This window comes from Ursus americanus, chromosome 22, assembly GCF_024610735.1.
Source record: "Ursus americanus isolate L20-20 chromosome 22, mUrsAme1.1.p, whole genome shotgun sequence".
NCBI classification, from domain to species: domain Eukaryota; kingdom Metazoa; phylum Chordata; class Mammalia; order Carnivora; family Ursidae; genus Ursus; species Ursus americanus.
Window position 1 is genome coordinate 18416288 of NC_142148.1, and position 19232 is coordinate 18435519.

Below are 19232 nucleotides of genomic sequence, written 5' to 3' on the forward strand. Positions count from 1 at the left end.
AATGCTCAATTACCAATCATTAGGAAATATAAATCAAAACTATGAGATACCGCACACACCTATTAGGATGACTATTATAAAAACAAAACAGACCAGGAAATAACAAGTGTTGACTATGATGTGGAGGAATTAGAACCCTTATGCACCGTTGGCGAGAATGTAAACCACAGCCACTGTGGAAATCAGTACAGTGAATGACTGCTGGAAAGTGCAACACAGAACTACCATATGATCCAGCTATTTCACTCCTAGGAATATAACCAAAACAACTGAAAGCAGGTATTTAAACAAATACTTATTCTCCAATGTTCATAGCAGCACTATTTACAATTGTTCAAAGGTTGAAACAATCTAAATATCTATCAATAGATGAATGGATAAACAAAATGTGGTCTCTCCATACAATGAAATATTATTCAGCCTTAGAAAAGAAGGAAATTCTGGATGAACCTGGAGGACAGGGGACATTTTCTTAAGCGAAATAAGCCAGTCACAAAAGGCCACATGCTGTATATTTTCACTTACATGAGGTATGTAAAGTAATCAAATTCACAGAGACAAAAAGCAGAAGGGTAGTTACCAGGGTCGAGGGGAAAGGGGAATGAGGGAGAGTTGCCATTTAACAGAGTTTCAGTTTTATAAGATGAAGAGAGTTCTGGAGATGGATGGTAGTGGTAAGGGTCAGACAACGATGTGAATGTACTTAATACACTTAACCGCCCACTTAAAGATGGTTAATATGATAAATTCAATGTTTTTATGTTTTACAACAATTAAAAATAATTAGAAAAAAAAAAACCTCCAAGTCAAGATTTAACAAAATCTTAAATCTAGAAGGAGCATTATCCTCAGTAACCAACCTACCACTCTACGTATGAAACTGGAAGGATCTCCCAACTAGATACCGCCATAGGAAAGGCCTAGATGCAGGGACCCATCCAAATCCCAGAGTCTATTATACTCCAAATCAGAGAAAATTCACATGTATGTGTATCTGTATGTATGATGTGTGTAGGCACGTATGTGCTACAAGAAACCTATGTGAAGCAGTCACAAAGTAAATGTGAGGAGGTGCAGAGCACCTTGTTTTCCCTTATACTAGGACTTGGTTCCATTCTTCATCAACTCCAGTGGTTTTTAATTAAGACTCCAAACTGTTTTTATAATTCTTCCTATTCCAACATGTTAATCCTGAGGACTCACAGTAACTTCCTTACCACTTAATTAAAATAAATTCAATCCCTTAACACTAAACTTCAGTTAAAACAGAAAGTATCCTTCAAGAGGCTGATATCATTGGATCAACAACTATTACTATACAAATAAAAACAGTAGTGTTGCTCTTTTAAGCCTGCATCAATGGCTCACCAGCAAAATTAAGAAAAACATGTACTTAGACACCAAAATGACTTCTCTATGGCAGGCTTATGAATTCAAGACAGTTTTCAACTTGACAGTAAAATATGCTCGAAAAGGGGAAGGTGGAGAGTGCTAGAAACTGGTGTAAGAGAGGAAGGTAAACATCCATATGCTGTTTGAAATCAAGTTCCTTTGCAGTTAATAAGCACCTCACAATACACTGTAAAATGCATATTTAAGATTTTTTAAATTCAGAAATAAAGCTCACATACTATAGCTTTCCTGGAGCTAATCTCTAGAATCAAGGACAGTTTCTCTGGTTTGAGAAGAGTATCAATCCATATCCCATAAATTTCTTATCACTATTAATAATTGCTTTTGAGAGTCCTGGTGTTTCAACACTAATTCCTTACATTATAACCCTAACCTCTTACAGCATTTTGCCTTTGCCAAAAGAGACTGAAACCTCTGTTTAAAAGTCACCTAATCCCAGCAACGAATTCCCCAGGTTCTAAGTCTTTGTGTGAAGAATAAACATGGGACTTCTGTTCCAACTGGTCAGCCCTGACACAAAAGTATATTTAACTCAAGGCCAACCTAAAACTCCACACACCTACAATGAAAATGGGGATCTCGGTTAATAAAGTTTTCCCACAAGCCTGAGCATACCACCAATAATTTTAACACTGTTTCTATGGGGGAAATGTGATACAATAAAGAAACCCAGATGGGATCTGAACCATTTTCACTTCTCCACAATTACCAAAGAGGAGATAAAGATCAAAGTTTTGCTGGTTTCTTTTTGGCAACATTAACAAATCTGTAGACTTTGGAGGGCAGCAAAAGATCTGCATGTTTGCCAAACTGATGAAGTATGTCTCTTTTAGTGGGAGAGCAAGAGGAATAATTAAAAAAATGAGACTATCTGCCATGCCACTTCACTCCCTGACTAGGCTGTCAGTGGCAGTCACTGAGAACTGGACCACTGACTTCAGAGTACAGCAGGCAGCCTACCATGACAGGAAGAAAGGGCAAGCTACCAGCTAAGAGGATGATCATTCTTGTTCTCTACTTATAAAAACTTACAGTGTGCCATCAAGCAACGTGCTTAAGAAAGCACAAAATTTAACAATCAGACTTGAGGATAGCATGCATTGGAGGCTGTAGAAAAGACTGCTGACCCCCCCACCAAACCAATCATCTTTAAAGACTAACCAATCCCACTTAAACTAAAATAAGAATAAAAATCAAAGGTTATGGTCTCTCAGAATTAATGTGTGGCAACACTGATAAGGATTTCAATCACAGAAGCAAAATTACTTTATTAGACCCTTCCAGGGTATCTAATTCCACACAAGGCTGGACCAGGATAAGAGTATATCTGCTTCAGGGTCCGACAAGAGCCAAGGCTCCGAAGAAAGAGAAGACAGTAGGGAGCTAGTGTTGATAAGGAAATAATCTTGTTCATTCAACAAACACTTATTGAGCACCCACCAAAGAACCCTGCCAGACATAAAAGACTGATGAATTACTAACCCACCATTCTCATGACTCCTCTAATACCCCCTAATTTACATAATCATTTCATTTTATCTTGGGGTGCCTGGGTGGCTCAGTTAAGCATCTGACTCTTGATTTTGGCTCAAGGTCATCATCTCAGAGTCATGAGATGGAGCCCCACGACAGGCTCCTTAACAGGAACCTGCTTAGGATTCTCTCTCTCCTTCTGGTTCTGCTCTCCCTCTCAAAACAAAAAAGGAGGGGGGCATTTCATTTTATCTTCAAAAATTGTTTGAGGGGTACCTGGGTGGCTCGGTTGGTTGAGCGTCCGACTCTTGACTTCAGCTCAGGCCATGATCTCAGGGTCATGAGATTGAGCCTTGTGTCGAGCTCCGCACTTGGTGGGGAGCCTGCTTGAAATTCTCTCTCTCCCACCTCTCCCTCTGCTCCTCCCCCCGCTCTTCCTAAAAATAAATAAGTAAATCTTTAAAAAATTTTGTTTTATTAAAGGTGAATATTCTATCTCTGAAAACCTTTGATTAGTTCCAAAGGAAAAAATGGGGGGGGGGAGGGAAGAACAAGAAAATAAAAACTTATCCTTTTGTTTCCTTTTTTTTTTTTTTTTTAAAGATTTTATTTATTTTATTCGACAGAGATAGAGACAGCCAGCGAGAGAGGGAACACAAGCAGGGGGAGTGGGAGAGGAAGAAGCAGGCTCATAGCAGAAGAGTCTGATGTGGGGCTCAATCCCATAGCGCCGGGATCACGCCCTGAGCCGAAGGCAGACGCTTAACCGCTGTGCCACCCAGGCGCCCCTCCTTTTGTTTCCTGATTCTGCTTTGGAAAGGCCCAGGATTCCTTTGCTCTGTGATTTTCCTTTTCCACACTTTCATTTTAACCCCATATGTGTCACATCAACAATGCCAATTACATAACTTGGTTGAGCACTTCTGCCACTGCAGCTCTGCTCCTCTCAGACCCCTCCCTGGTCACTGATTTCTCCCTTTTTCTCAGGCATGCTATGCTGGGGAGATTACTGTTCTAAATTATAAAAGCCACAGAGTAAATGCACACAAATGGGTCTGGAAGTCTACATACCAAACTATGAATAGTGGTTACCTCAAAGCTGAAAAGGTTAAAAATGGGAATTGGAAAAAGAAATCATTTTTTTCTAACTTACACACCTCTGGATCATTTGACTCTTTTCAACACAAATACAAATCATGTATAATTGGTACAGTAGTTAAATCATACAAAGTTTTAAGAAGTACCAGTATTAAAAATACTTAATTTCAAAATTCCAAACACCAGAATTTATTAAATAAAAAACAAAATTTCCCACCTACACACACATCTCAAAAGTAACCTGCTATTGCTAGTCTCCTCCATAAAGACTGAATCTTCACTCCCAGTGAGGACACCTGTTTTCTCAGTCACAACTCTAGATATTCTGATATTCATTAATGTTTCCTAATCTAAGAGACATTACACAAAATGATTTATCATTCATTATTTTCTTGGCATTTTTCTTTGCCCATATTTTAAGATGTTTACTGATCACTTTTCTAGGACTGTTCTTTTCATTTTTAAAAGACCTTTTTTTCACATTAAGAATCTTAGCCCTCTGTAGTGCAAATATTTTCCCTTTTTTTTTTTAATGGCATGAGTTTGTTTGCCACATACAACACTTTAATTTTGATGTATCGATTTTGTAAATCTTTTGTAAATCTTTTCCTTATGGCTCTGGTCACATGTCCTGCCTCAAAGGTCTTCATTATTCCACAATTTTAAAATATTCATCCAGATTTTCTTGTGGAGGTTATTTTTTTAAACAAATAGGCAGTCTCCTGAACAGGATTTATAAAATAATCCGTCTTTTCCCTGTCATTTTTTAATTTTTTCCCTATCATTTTATTTATTTATTTATTTATTTATTTATTTATTTATTTATTTATTTATTAAGATTTTATTTATTTGACACAGAGAGAGACAGCCAGTGAGAGAGGGAACACAAACAGGGGGAGTGGGAGAGGGAGAAGCAGGCTTCCCGCCGAGCAGGGAGCCTGATGCGGGGCTCGATCCCAGAACCCTGGGATCACACCCGGAGCTGAAGGCAGACGCTTAACGACTGAGCCACCCAGTCGCCCCATTCCCTATCATTTCAAATGCAACTTTCTTCATATTCCTACAGACACATGCAGTTTACTTCCATAGTTCATTCTGTTCAACAGGGCAGGACCTAGTTTTTAGATCCAATAGGCTGAGAGCTAGTTAGCCTTCTCACTATGAACTGGAAAACTTATTTCAGAATGTTGTTATTCTGGAGAGATTTTTTAAGTACTTCCCTCCTCCTCCAAACATCAGGCTATTAAATTTTAATAACACTCTTGTTTAAATAGGCTGTGGAATCCGAGAGCTGACACTGTAACCCAGTGCTGCGATGTTACCATTTCCACTTCTGTTCCTCTTCTTTCTTCGGCTTCTTTTTCTTGCTATCTGGCTCAGGAACTTTTTTATCTTTATCTTTCTCTTTATTCTTGGGTTTTTTCAATTTACCGTCCTACAAAGAAACATGGTAAGAAAGCAATTAAGTAAGTACCAACCACATATAAGTTAGTTTTGAGGGGCCATTAGGAAGAAAAACTGGAATCACAGAATATTAAAACTGGAGAGGTTCTTAAAATCTAATGCTCTCAAACTTGACAGAGGAGTGAAAATTTATTGGTCTTTTTCTCTAGGGCAGTATTTCCCAAAACTCCCTGACAAATGATTACCTGAGAAAGTAGTTAAAAACACTCATTTTGCATGGGAAGAGCCTGGGAAATTATATATTTTTTTAGCCTCAGAGGAATGTTTGGGAAAGCACTGTTATAGAGAGTAATCCCAGTGTATTATCCTCACTTGTTTTTAGATCTATTCATCTTTAAACCTCTTCGAACACCATCAAATAATGGGAACAGGAGACCTTGTATTTACAGGATATATAATTTGAAAGGAAATTCCTGACTGAATCTGAGAAAGGCTGTGGGGGAATACTTCCTATCACTGTTGCTTGCATACACAAAGTCAGGAAGCAGTAAACAAGTGCTGAGGAGGTCCTAAAATAATTACCAATTCCTATGATAGTATTTCTTTATGGATCTTCTTTGAACTATGACCCCACATGAGCTGTCATTGTGGCACAAATATAATTAACATAGGAGATAAATCTCGAAACACGTACATCCAGACAAAAATGTGCTATTCAACAAGTGGGGGTCCTGCCGCACATGATATAAACTCTTTTAAAGAATATTTTCCTTTGTCTTAACTATCCAAGATCACTTTTTATTCAACAAGTTTTATATAGCTATGAAAAGTGGTTTTGAGTCATCTTAAAATCAGTGACAGAATGGCAGAGCTTGAAAGACCTTTATATAAACACTTTGATTTGACATATGCAGTTATAATCAAGTAAAACTCTGAAACGGAAGCTTGTTCACCTGTTCAAACAAGGTCATATAGTTGCTACTGACCATGAAGAGAGCCCAAGTTTACCAGAAAAATCATAGTGTGACTCATGGGAATGACTGGAATATAAAAACATTCTAGGACTACATGACAGGACAGCAATCCAGATAACTCAGGACTTTAAAGCAAATGATCTTTGGGGTAGAAGGAAGGGAATGACTACAATATTAAACATATTTTAAAATAGGAACGGAGAATACCAATATACAAGTATTTTGGGGAGAAGAAAGTACTAGAGAATCATATTAATTCAGATAATGTTTACTATTTAGCCTGAAACACACCACAGGAAAGGGAAATGTTATTCAGTTAAGACATTCTCTCTGAACAGCTTCTGAACAGGCATACAGATGGTCCCATCAGGAAACTACTGGCTACACTGTATATTTTCAAGCCTCAAAATGGGATAATCAGTCACTGAGAAACTTCAGAACAATTCCCAGAAATGAAAAAAAACCATAGCCAGTGAGTGAAGTTTCAGGACTGCTCCCGCCATCTAGGGTCCCAGCCATAAGAAGACCGTGTATTAATTCTAAGTCTTTCAGCTTGCATTTTTCCCCCCTGCAGGGAGAGGGCTGCTGAAAAGAAAAAAAAAAAAAAAAAGTGTCCTTTTTTCCCAAATGGTTTAAAATAGTTATTACTAACTCTTCCGAACTCAGAGAAAGGTAGTATTTTACATTAACGGAACAAAGGCTTAAGGGCATACAGAAAGCATGGAAAGCTGAAGTTTTACACTTCTTTACTGACTAGTCTGTACTGATCATCTACATAAAACTGGAGTTTTTATGTTTTACTCTTAACTCCTTGAGTTGGTGCTCATAAACTGGAACTGCCAAGAACAGACTAGTTGTCAGAAAAACCAGTTCTCTAAATCTAGGACCTGACCATCTCTCTATGGCTCACCTACTCATTAATATATATCTTTAAAGATTTTATTTATTTATTTGACAGAGTGAGAGAGCACAAGCAGAGGGAGAGGGAGAAGCAGGCTCCCCACTGAGCAGGGAGCCCAACATGGGCTCGACCCCAGAACCCTAGGATCATGACACGAGCCAAAGGCAGACACTCAACTGACTGAGCCACCCAGGTACCCCTTCATTAATAGTCTTAATGTGATTTCATTAAAGACCCTCTTCCTTCCTGAGGAGTTAAAAGATCAGCAAAATCACACAGGAGACAGAATAACATGTAGCTAGGACACTGGTTCCGGCATCAGACTACACGGGATCAAATCCTGACTTTACTACTTAGTAGTTGTGTGACTTCAGGCAAACGATCTCAGCCTCTCTATACCTCAGCTTCTGCATCTATAAAATGCAGAGAATAGACAGTAGCAATATTTACCTCTTAATGGCTGTTGTAAGGATTAAATGAAATGATTCATATAAAGCATTAATAGTGTTTGGCACATGGTAAGCATCTATTACATTTGATTTTGTTATTATCACTCTTACTACTACTGCAATACCCTTAAAACTCACTGCTCCCTACTATCACTATCTTTACTTCTCATATTTCGATGAGCTATTGACTTAATATTTGTGAATCCACTTTACCCATGACCGAGGCTAACCACAAATGCACCACAAGAGCTAAGAACTCACTCAACCCCTTCTCTTAGGAGAGTGCAAGATTAAGACTCCTGTGAATTTCTGACATCCCTCTCTTGAATTACTTGCTAACAACTCTTTAGTACAAGAAACAGCAAGTGTCAAAAGGAATCATATTATTGTATTTTTAAACCTACCACAACCATAAAATAGAGCCCCTAGAAAAGTACTTGAGTTGAGCTGAGATTTTAAGGAAGGTGATAAGCCAGAAGGGAGGAAGAGCATGTGTGTTCCAGACAGAGGGAACAGCATGTGCCACATAAAGCTCTGAAGCACAGAAGAATCCAGTGTGGAAAAGAAACAAAGGAGGCCAGTGTGGCTGAACAAGCTAATTTAGAGAAGAGGCACAAGATGAAGGAAGGCACCAGATGCAGAGGTCAGACTGGGAGGAGTTGTGGTATGTGGTAAAGAGCTTGGGTTTCATCATATGTCCAAGGGGCACCCAATTAAAGGACTTTAAACACACAGTTACCCAAAGTGAGTGATGAGCAAGCATTGCTAGATATGAGTGCTAAAAAACAATCTTAGGGAAAACTCTTCCAGGTTGAAAGCCAAAGTATTATTTCTTGTTAACACTTCCTCTGCATGTATGAAAATGGTGTAGTTTCTCCAAAAACATCAGCTGGCAGCAGCACTATGGGTAGACACCTTGGAAGGCTAAGAGAGATCTTAAAACTCAGTGCCACGGCCACCATTACACATCTACGAGTTTTTCTCACCGTTTCCTCTACCACAGACCAATACATTCCCTAAAACTCATCTGCCTTCAAAAGTTATTTTACGGAAGACTCCCTACGCCAAACCCAAGCCTCCAAGGGCCACAGTCTCTGTACTAACCTCTTCTTCTTCCAGTTTTCGTTTCTTCTCTTTCTTGATATCTTCTGTTTTAATTTTCTTAGGTTTATAATCGGCACTACAAAGGGGAATACGAATATGCAATTAACACAACTTTGACATAGTACTTTTCACCAACAAGATCACGATCTCCAAAACTCCTCTTAGAGGCTTCCAATGCAGGTATGACCATTATTCTTGAGCGGACATTCTACAGTCAGAACAGGAATGGAGAAAGATGGCCTGACCAAGGACCAACAGTTATAGTCCTACACAGAACAAAACAAACAATTCAGACTATACACAGGCCTAGAAGAGAAGGGGAGTGGAAGGCTATCTATGGGAACAGACACCACCAGAAGATGAAAGTCTGGGAACCAAATGCCCAGTGCAACAATGGCTACCACAAATAATATTCGGCTGGAAAGGGGAGGAAAGAAATACTGTATGCATTCTAAATGAATACAAATGAGTTCACCAAGTATTTCCTCTCTTTCATCCACTTTCTACCATAAATCCTCTGTAGATTCCTGAAGCATAATAAGCTATACAAGATTGAACATAAGGAATAGAACTTAACCTCACGGAATCTGAGAAAGAGGTACACATAAGCCTCAAATAACTGTCATAAGAGCAATTTTATTATCTCTATACACTGAACCATCACTTAGGATTCACTGGCAGGCACAGATGCTAGGAAAAATTGCTTTAACAGTGAAAAATTATCTGTGGTAGGTGATAATAAATTTAAGGCAACTTAAATAATTTAAATATTCTTTATGAATTCTGTATTATTTGAAATTCTTATAATAAACAGGCATTACCTTTTTAATATGAAAAAATAATAAAAATGTATATTCTCCATCTAAGCCTCAGATACACGACTTATTTGCTTAGCAAACCCTGCATCTCATAAGTCAAAGATAAATACGTTGCCCAGTCCATTAATCACAAATTCCAAATGACTGAAGTCAATTAATGCAGTTTTTCTGTGTACTGGAGAGACCTACATCACATTTATTCTTTAAACAAATCCTTTTTGTTTTCAAAAATCAAAGAAAAAAAAATACTCACTCATCCTCTTCTCGAGGTCTCTTTAAAGGCTTTATGTCCTCTTTATGAGGAGCAAAATAGCCATCATCTTCAGGTTCATCTTTAATTCGTGGTGGACTAAAGAGGAAAAAAAAACTAATGAGTTTGGGAACATCTACATTATGTTAAATAATCTAAAGTAGGAATAAATCATCTCACTGAGAAGGAGCTAATATAAGGATTAACAGCATGCATTTGTACACATTATAAAGGTTTTCTCTAAGCACTTCTTTTCACTTAATATCTCACTAAAACCCCGTGAAGTAGACAGTACTGTCCTCACTTTATAGATGAACAGGCAATATCAAGATCTGGGATCAGGACTCCTTAATCTAAATCAGTATTCTTTTCTATTGTATCTTAGCTGCCTTTGCCAGCACCACCCAACCCACAACAGGAACAAACTTAAATTGTTCCCTCACCTTGCAGGAGGGATCTACTATATATCTAAATCCTCAAGGGATCTACTATGTATCTAAATCCTCAAATGATCCAAACTGACTATTTTAGTACTCCAAAAGCTAAATATAGCTTTTATATGGAAGGGAATAAAAATTTATTTCCCAAACTTGAACTTCAAAGTTCTAATGGAAACTAACCTTAGTTACATGGGAAAATAACTAAGCTGACATTACAACAAAAGAAGGGCATATGCTAAATGAGAGAAGAGGCCATAAACAAACTGAAGCCGTTCCAAACCAAGTCTAGTCATTGTTCAACTTCCTCCCTTGGTTTACTTACTTTATACACAGAAGAGTGCCTTGCCCTATTTTTATTAAGACGTTTTGCCTTATGAATATAAAAAGATCATTCTGTTAGACAACTATTTTGAACCAGAAAGAGGAAGGAACAAGTGGAGGAAAAGAACAAAAACAAAAACCCATGGGACCAGCAATCATCGCAGCCTTGGGATGTTCCCTGGCCTGACACATCTAGGCAGAACCTCACCATTCACAGCCAGAAGCACCTATGAAGCTAAATAACTCAGTACAGAGAATGCCTCCCAACATGAAACTGTCCGTCTCTATGGGGTCCAAAGGATAAGCATCCAGATTCAGCTGCCAAGAACAGTCAAGATATTTGTGGGGTTTCAATGCCACCACCCCCCAAACTCCCTAAGCATACTGGATCCCTTTGCTTGACTCAGAATCTGAATGTTTAAAGAGATTAGCTTTTCTTACTTCTGCACATTCCTCAAATGCCAATCTCTATAGCTGCTTCCCCTTACCATGGAAATCACTAGCAAAGCATCGAGTCCAGTATCTCCAAACTCTTTGTACCAGAAGGAAAGCAACAGTGCCACTGACCCAACTAGTTAAGTAAATGTTAGATCCTAGTACTGTCATGGGTGAAGTTAACATGTGGGAAGAGTTACTAGGCCTGAAGGAAGAACTTCTAAAACAATTTATCAGAAAACTGTGTTCCGCCCAGTAAAATCTGGATTGTCTACAAAGACAAACATGCAAAAGCTAGCAAGCAGTCCAGCAAAGGGAATACAGAGACCCGTGCCTGGAAGACTGCATTCCTGATCTTCTAACGTGGAAAGTCTGAAACTGAATCCTGGACGACACACAAGTCCATAAAGTCTATTCATACCTTAGTGTTAGTTTATAAAAGTCCGAGGCGGTCTCTTGGCAGAAAATAGCCACCCTGTACTCACTTTATCTAAGAAATCAGAACACCTAGGGTAGTTTGCAGCTCTAATGCTTCTTAAATTGTATTATTCCGCATTCCTAAAACAGTTACAAAACATGCCTGAAGAGGGCACCTATTTCTCCTAGTCAAGGGACTCAGAGTACATGGCAGAATTTTAAAAAATGTTCCCAAATGAAACTGATAGTTCAGATTTTCAAGGAAGCAAAACACCCCAACACTTTATTCTAGTCAATATGCAAACCCCTCCAACATCTCCTAGGAAATCCATCCTGTCATTCAATGGAGCAAGTGAAAATATATGAACATAAACTTATGAAACTGGGGTTTTTTTAGGGAGTTGAGGCAGATGAGGAAAACAATCAAAATGGCAAAAATAGTACAGAAAAACTGACCTCTGGATTGTATGCATTTTCCTCTTCTTGAAAAGAGATCATGTATTTCTACTCAACTCTACACGTATCCCTAAAACGTAGACCAAGTAAGCTTCTATAGACTATAGATGAGCCTCAGAATACAGTAGTCACCCTTTTTCCGCAGGGCATATATTCCAAGACCTCCAGCGGATGCTTGGAACTATGAGAAGTACTGAACCCTATATATATACCATAATTATTCCTATACATACAAACTTATGGTTAAGTTTAATTTATAAATCAGGAATAGCAAGAGATTAATAATAAAAACAGAACAATACACTATAATAAAATTTATGAGAACATGGTCCCTTCCTCACTCAAAATATTTTATTGTACTGTACTCACCCTTCTTGTTGTGATGTGTGATAAATGCCTACGTGATGAGATGAAGTGAGGTGAATGACACAGGCATTGTGGCATAGCATTAAGCTACTACCGACCTTCTGACAATGTCAGAAGGAAGATCACCTACTTCCTGACCGTGGCTGACCATGGCTAAACGAAACCACAGAAAGCAAAACTGTGGATTACGTTGGGGGGGCAGATGGGGGAAGGAATATTGTATTACTAAGGAGGAATTCAAAATAGGGTTTTTCAGGATACTCCATAATTACTACTGACTATGATGTTTCTTTTGGGAGAGATGAAAATGTTCTGAAATTAAGAGTAGGGTAGGGCAAGGTAGTACAACCTTGTGAATTCACTAAAAACCAATAAACTGTACACTTTTAAAGGGTGAAATTTCTGGTATGTAAATTGTATCTGAATTCTAGAAATTTCTTCCTGTCAATCTTCTCCACTCAAAATAGCCTTCTGGGAAATGTGCTGGTCAGTTTCACTAAATGACACTTCAGAGATGGGCAAATTAGCTTAGACCAAGTCCTCTCACTGCAAACCTCCATGGAAACCTAGAGGTGGCCAGGTCAGTACATTTTAGGTAAGTTCAGACAACACTACAACATGCACAGCTGGCCAAGAGAAAGAGCAGTCAAGGTAGAAGAGTCTTACCTAGAGAAGCCATTTTCCTTCTCCTTTTTTATTTTTGCATCCCCAGAGGCTCTAACCTGAAAATAATAGTAACTGATTAGTACCTTGAAGGGACTAAAGAAAAAGCCTCTCTCTCATTTGAGAACATCTGGCCTCAATTCTTGGAACATCTTGATTGCAGACTTACTCGTATTATTAGCAAAACTGAACAAGTGAAGCAAAGGTCTTCACATTTTCCTAAGACTCGTTTTTTACAGTTCTTCAGGGTGAATCATCCAATTTACTGAGAAGTGTTTCCCCTCAAAATGGCAGCTTTTTACCTTTAAATGATGGCAGGTCCCCCCCCCCCCCAATAAATATACTCTATCTCTCAAGGACTTGCCCTTGGTAGTGCAGAGAAAATAAAAAACAAAACAAAACGGAATAGTCTGTTTCCTGCCTTCTCTGATTTAGGCAAAGTACACTCACATTCCCCCTCCTTTCCCAGACACTTGGTCTTTCAAAAATCTTCAGACATACAAAAGGATACACATATATATGTATGCACATGCATGTACACACACACACACACACACACACACATATGGTATCTCTGGAAGAATACAAAAAAATAGTCAGTATAGTGGCTACCTCCAGAAAGAGAAAGATAAAGGACAATGAGCAAGGGGTAAAAGGAAGGTGTAATTTCCTTTTCTTTTCTTTTTTAACTCACGACCCTGAGATCAAGACCTGAGCTGAGATCAAGAGTCAGATGCTTAACTGACTGAGCCACCCAGGCGCCCCAAGGAAGGTGTAATTTTCATCATATTCCCTATTTCATATTGCCTGAATTTATCAAGTACCAAAATCACTTTCTTAGAAACTAAAAATATTTTTTTATTTTTATTTTTCTATTTAAGATTAAAAAACTTTTAAAGTTTTTTATTTATGTAAGCAACGTCCACACCCAACTTGGGGCTCAAACTCATGACCCTGAGATCAAGAATCACACAGGCTCTTCTGACTGAGCCAGCCAGGTGCCTCAAAACGATTTTTTTTTAAAGTCTACACACCATACCCCTCATTTGTCGCCAGATGAGCCTAGAGATTTTGAGAAGGCTTATACTAGTTATGCTGGAACCAAAAGCCACAAAAGCACCAGCATCACTAAGTTTCCACTCAGGAAGGACCTCATTCAACAGAAGACCAACATGGCCCTAGGCCTTCTCCCAAAACCAGAATTTTCCCCATAAAAGAACAATGGCATTTCTAGAAACCTTACATTCTTAATTTACCCATTTGCCATTTAAAGTAAGATAATGATATGGATAGATCTGGTCTTGTGAAATCCAGTGGTAAAGGGCTTTGGTTTTCATAGTTTATGACTGATGCTGAAGTCTCCTGACAGAGACCTTTTCACTCAAAGGCCAAGAGATCTTACTGTGCAGTGAGGGTACTTTTATTACTTGCTTTTAAAGATAAAGAAAATGAAAAGTGAAACCCACAGCTCTTCCTTCCCCACTGGAAAATTCTGTACCTTTTCCTCCTTTCGTTTTTCCTTGTCTCTGTCTTTATGTTTGTCTTTATGCTTTTCTGAACTTCCATCTTTGTGTTTGGTTTTCTCCTTCTCTTTGTGTTTCTTTTCAGAATCTTTATGTTCGCTGTAAAAAGTTTTAAAAAATTAAAAAAAAAAAAAAAAGACACAAAGAGTTAGCCCAGAGTAGGGACCACAAGGGTTTATTTCACAAGATCAACTCACAAGATAGCCTAGGATAACATGAAACCATGGAAACTTACAATGCTTTAAATAAACAGTACTGACAGAGAGGTTCAAGTAGAGGCTCTTGGCAACTGGACTTTATCTTGTTTGATGTTTTTATTTTTTTTGAAGGAGCAAAGGAACCAAATAGAGAAACGTAGTCATTCTAAACATACCAGGACTTTTTTTTAAGTGACTAAGAATATACAGTAAGCCCACTGTTTCTACAACATTCTACCAGCAAAAACTATGACGGATGAAAGCTCTAAACTGAGCTTTCAAATCTGATGTGAGAAAATAAAAACAATTCACACACAAAAAATGCATTTGGTGGCTCTGCGCAGTGAACAGCCCAACAACACAGTAGATGTTTCCTGCTAGCTTTAACTAGGAAAAGCTAGTTACTTCTAGATGGCGCTTATAAACCCTGCTTGGTCCTTCCTTCACAATAAGAAAAGACCTAGCTAAAAGTAAAGACATGTCCTGCGCTAAAGGTTTAAAAGCCTTGCTTTTAAAGGGGTTTGTGGACATACTGGTAAGCACTGTAAAGGCACTACTCCTCTGGAAAACTAAATATGACATTAGAAAGCAAGAGCCATTAAAAAGGCTCATACCCCAGGATCTAGCTCCTGGAAATTTCTTTGGAAAATAACATTACAAATGATGTTCATTTTGATGTTTTCCATAACAAAAAACAAGTAAGAACAAACAAACAAAAACCACCAAGAAAGGAGATACAACCTTAGTAAGGAACAAAATGGGGAACCTGTGATGTATCTAATTACATAGCTCTTATGCTACACTTTGTGAGCCCTATGAATATATATGGACAATGTTTATGGCCATGCATGGAGGAACGGGAATATATAAAGGGACTGCAACCATATAAAAGTGTGCATGTGGACAAAGACTAAAGAGGCAATAAGCAAAAATCACAAGCTATAGTTTAGGGTGGCAGAACACTGGAGAACTGTTTTCTTCAGTGCACTGGGCAGGCAGTTTAGGAACCTGTCCACTGCACCAACCGACATATTCCACAAGTTAACAAAAGGGACTTGAATTCAAATGCTATGAACTGGGGAGCCCACCCCAGACGCAGGAGAGCTGGCAGCAACCCCAGCTGACAGAGACAGGCCAATCGTCAGCATCGGTTCCTGCCTTTCCCGCCACCACAGATTGCATTTCCCATCTGTCACATTTAGCCTTCAGCCCAGAAAAAGTAGATTTTACCAGCAATGAGCTCATAAGGCTATGTCTATCTCATGGAGTTTGTTCTAAAGACATTTCGCCAGCACACCTGGGCACATCAAAGGCAAAAAAGGGAGAAACAAATGATGGCAACCAGTTACGTGAGAGCCACAGAACCTAGATCAGAAAAGCATCTGCTGTCACATACATCTCTGTGCACGAAAAGAGTCTCAACTCAAGATAGGCATTTGGGTAATAAGCAGAAGCAGGAGGACAGAGGGACTAGAAGAAAAAGGACTACAGGTTTAGGAAGATTCAGGAACTGTCAGATGGAAAGAAAACAATGCCCACTTTCCCTTGTTTCTATACTCCTCCCTCTATGTTGCTCTTATTAGGACATTATTTAGATGTGCCACATAATGAAGAACAGGTTTCTCCATAAGCAAACTTTTCCTGTTAACTCATGACGGCTGCGCCTAGTTCCAGCACCAAGTTTCCCACCAGGCTTCTTGTTCTCAGTACAATTACAATGTCACTCTCCACTCAGCGTATTCTGGTAATCTGTTTTTACCAAAATGCAATGTTTTACCAAAAAATTATCCTGTACTTTGTAGAAAAATGGCTCCCAACTTCATTAGCACGCTTATTTCCAGTTCTCATTAAACTCTCCAGCTTTAGAATGACTGATGAAACAGCAAAGTTGCCGAGATTCCAACGGATTCTTCAGGAGTTTACACATATGAGATCATAGCTTACATGTATGAAATCCTATTACCAGTAAGGTGTGTGAGCTTACTATTCCATTACACAAGCATTGTGCATTTTAAACATTAATTGTAGAAGGAATTAATGGTCATCTACACAATTTGGAACAATTACATCCACAATACTGATGGATAAATACCTCCCCACATAAACAGTAAGAAAGACTCCCACTTTATAAGAAAGCATTGTGCTTGGTGTTTTTATATACATTATTCCATTCAATCCTCACAACACTCTTGTGAGGAAGATTTTATTGTCCCCTTAGACCGATTTAGAAACAGTGGTTCAAAGTCTAATTCAAAGTTACAATGTTAGAAAGAAGGGAAGCTGGCATTTGGATTTAACTCAGTATTTCCATCTCCAAGTTCAGAGCACTTTCTGCTAAATCAGTACCATCACATGTCCATGAAACTGATACCTACCACTTAAAGTAGACTGGTGTTGGAGACAAATGCATGGCAAGTCTGAGATTTGACATATAAGGTCAAAACTTTATTTTACCATCAAGTATAAACTTTCTAGAACAAAGATCTTGGATATCTGAAATGATAAACCCTTTGGGATAGCTGCTCCTTATTTTGTCTTCCCATGAAACTATACACGGTTGATTCAGGAATCTAAGTTTAGGAATGCTCGATCTTCCTCTCTGTTCTACCTTCCCCCATTCTCTTTCTCAATGAAAGCAATTCCTAGAAAGAACATTGGTCTGCTTCACTAGCAACTGGCTTTCTGGCCTTCTGGGGCACCTACCTGTATACACAGCATTGTAAGTACATACACAGCCCTCGAGTTTTCAGCTTTGCTGTTCATTATCACACCAAACAGAGATCAGGGAAGAAGTCAGCAAATGACAAAGCAATGACACAGTACCCAGGCCACCCCCAGGAAAGTGAAAAAAGTCAATCATACTTCCTCTGCCTACTAACCAGAGAGAAATCTATTCAGGAAATTCAAAGTTCCTGCTAGAGTAGTAACCCTTTTATAGGTCATAATTAATCAGAGACCAGAATGAGATGGAACTATCAATGTGCCTTTCCAAAGGAAACCACTCTCCTCTATTCCCAACTGTTCAGATAAAAGAGAGCAGGTATGGATTTTTATATACTAAGCGAGTTCAGATGATTCAGGACTGAGGACATCTTGTGGCACAAGGCATCCCACTGTAGACTTAACTGGGTTTATGAAGTCCTGAACACGATACTAACAAGTGTACTTGTCAAATGCGTTCCTGTCCCTGCCTCCAGAAATAGAGCACAGAGTACTGGGAGTCTTACCCCCTCATCCATAACTCCCATACTAGCAGGAGGGCTGGCAAAGAGCAAGACCCAATGTCAGTCTTTCCTAGAAAATCTACCTCAAGTAAGTAGCAAATGCATTTGGGGGACAAAGTCCTGTGACACAGAACCATGTCTAAGGCTGTGCACCATGGAAGGTTAGAGGCAGGATTTGGCCAGTGGTAGAAAATAGAGCCAATCTGTGATCAGTTAGATGGACTCATCATCATCATTCGAGATTTCCTAAAGTGTACCTCTTTTTCCAAAAGGCTTAAAACTAGTTTGACTTTCATGGTGGCTTAAAGAGCAGCATCTTTTCCACTGATAACGAATTGACATAAAGTCTGACCAAGGTAGAAGAGGAGTTCGTATGTTGACTGTTTGTTTTAAGAGATGTTACCCTCTTCTTTATACTGATCCTGCCACTTTTCCATACATAATAGACACAATATGTGAAAGTCACAAAATAAGCTTCAGTACAACTGAAGGCTACAATACTGGCCAGTTCAGAGGCAGTGCACAGATGACTGAAGCACTAGAAAAGCTTCAGTGGGGCTACAGAAGAAGAATAAACCAGAAGAAAGCTTACTACCACCCACAGGAAGAAACCCAAATATCTGAAGAAAAAATATATTTTGAGGTGCCTGGTGGCTCGATGGTTAAGCATCTGCCTTTAGCTCAGGTTATGATCCCAGGGTCCTGGGATAAAGCCCTCTGTCAGGCTCCCTGCTCAGCGGGGAGTTGACTTCTACCCTCCCCCCACTCTGCTCATGCTCTGTCTCTCTCACTCACTCTCTCTCAAATAGATAAAATCTTAAAAAAAAAGAAGAAGAAGAAGAAGAAGAAGAAGAAGAAGAAGAAGAAGAAGAAGGAGGAGGAGGAGGAGGAGGAGGAGGAGGAGGAGGAGGAGGAGAAGAAGGAGAAGAAGAAATACATTTTAAGAATGAGTGTAGTCTGGGATACACTGAAGGCCAAAATACAAATAGTAGCATTCCTAGAACCTCTGCAATGGTCACATTTTTGGATGAAATATGAGTTTCACTGTTAGAACTCTGGGAGAGAAAATATCAACTATTGGCCAGGTTCAGGAGCTGACTTCTTGGCTCAGGGCTCAAGTCTGTCTGGGAATAAGATCCACCACACTAGCAGAGCCTGGACAAGCAAAAGTCAATGCCAAAGAGAACAAATGGAAAGATTCAAAGCCACATCTCCAGAGTATTCATGCCTGTCTTATGCTTCATTTAGCTAAATTCCACTGAGGAAAAAGGTAACCTGTGCTATTTTTAAAGTGATAGTGAAACCT

The 19232-nt window shown here is 38.9% G+C and overlaps 1 protein-coding gene across 1 annotated transcript in view; it reads right to left on the reverse strand.

Annotated features, from left to right (window-relative positions):
* TOP1 (DNA topoisomerase I) overlaps positions 1–19232 on the reverse strand; it is an 88359-nt gene that overhangs the window by 30096 nt on the left and 39031 nt on the right. Inside the window, exons 4-8 of the mRNA XM_045804624.2 lie at positions 14481–14604; positions 12986–13041; positions 9888–9983; positions 8817–8892; positions 5307–5419 (exon numbers count right to left, since the gene is read on the reverse strand). Coding sequence (XP_045660580.1) covers positions 5307–5419; positions 8817–8892; positions 9888–9983; positions 12986–13041; positions 14481–14604 — 465 coding nt within the window. The remainder of the gene's footprint in view (positions 1–5306; positions 5420–8816; positions 8893–9887; positions 9984–12985; positions 13042–14480; positions 14605–19232) is intronic.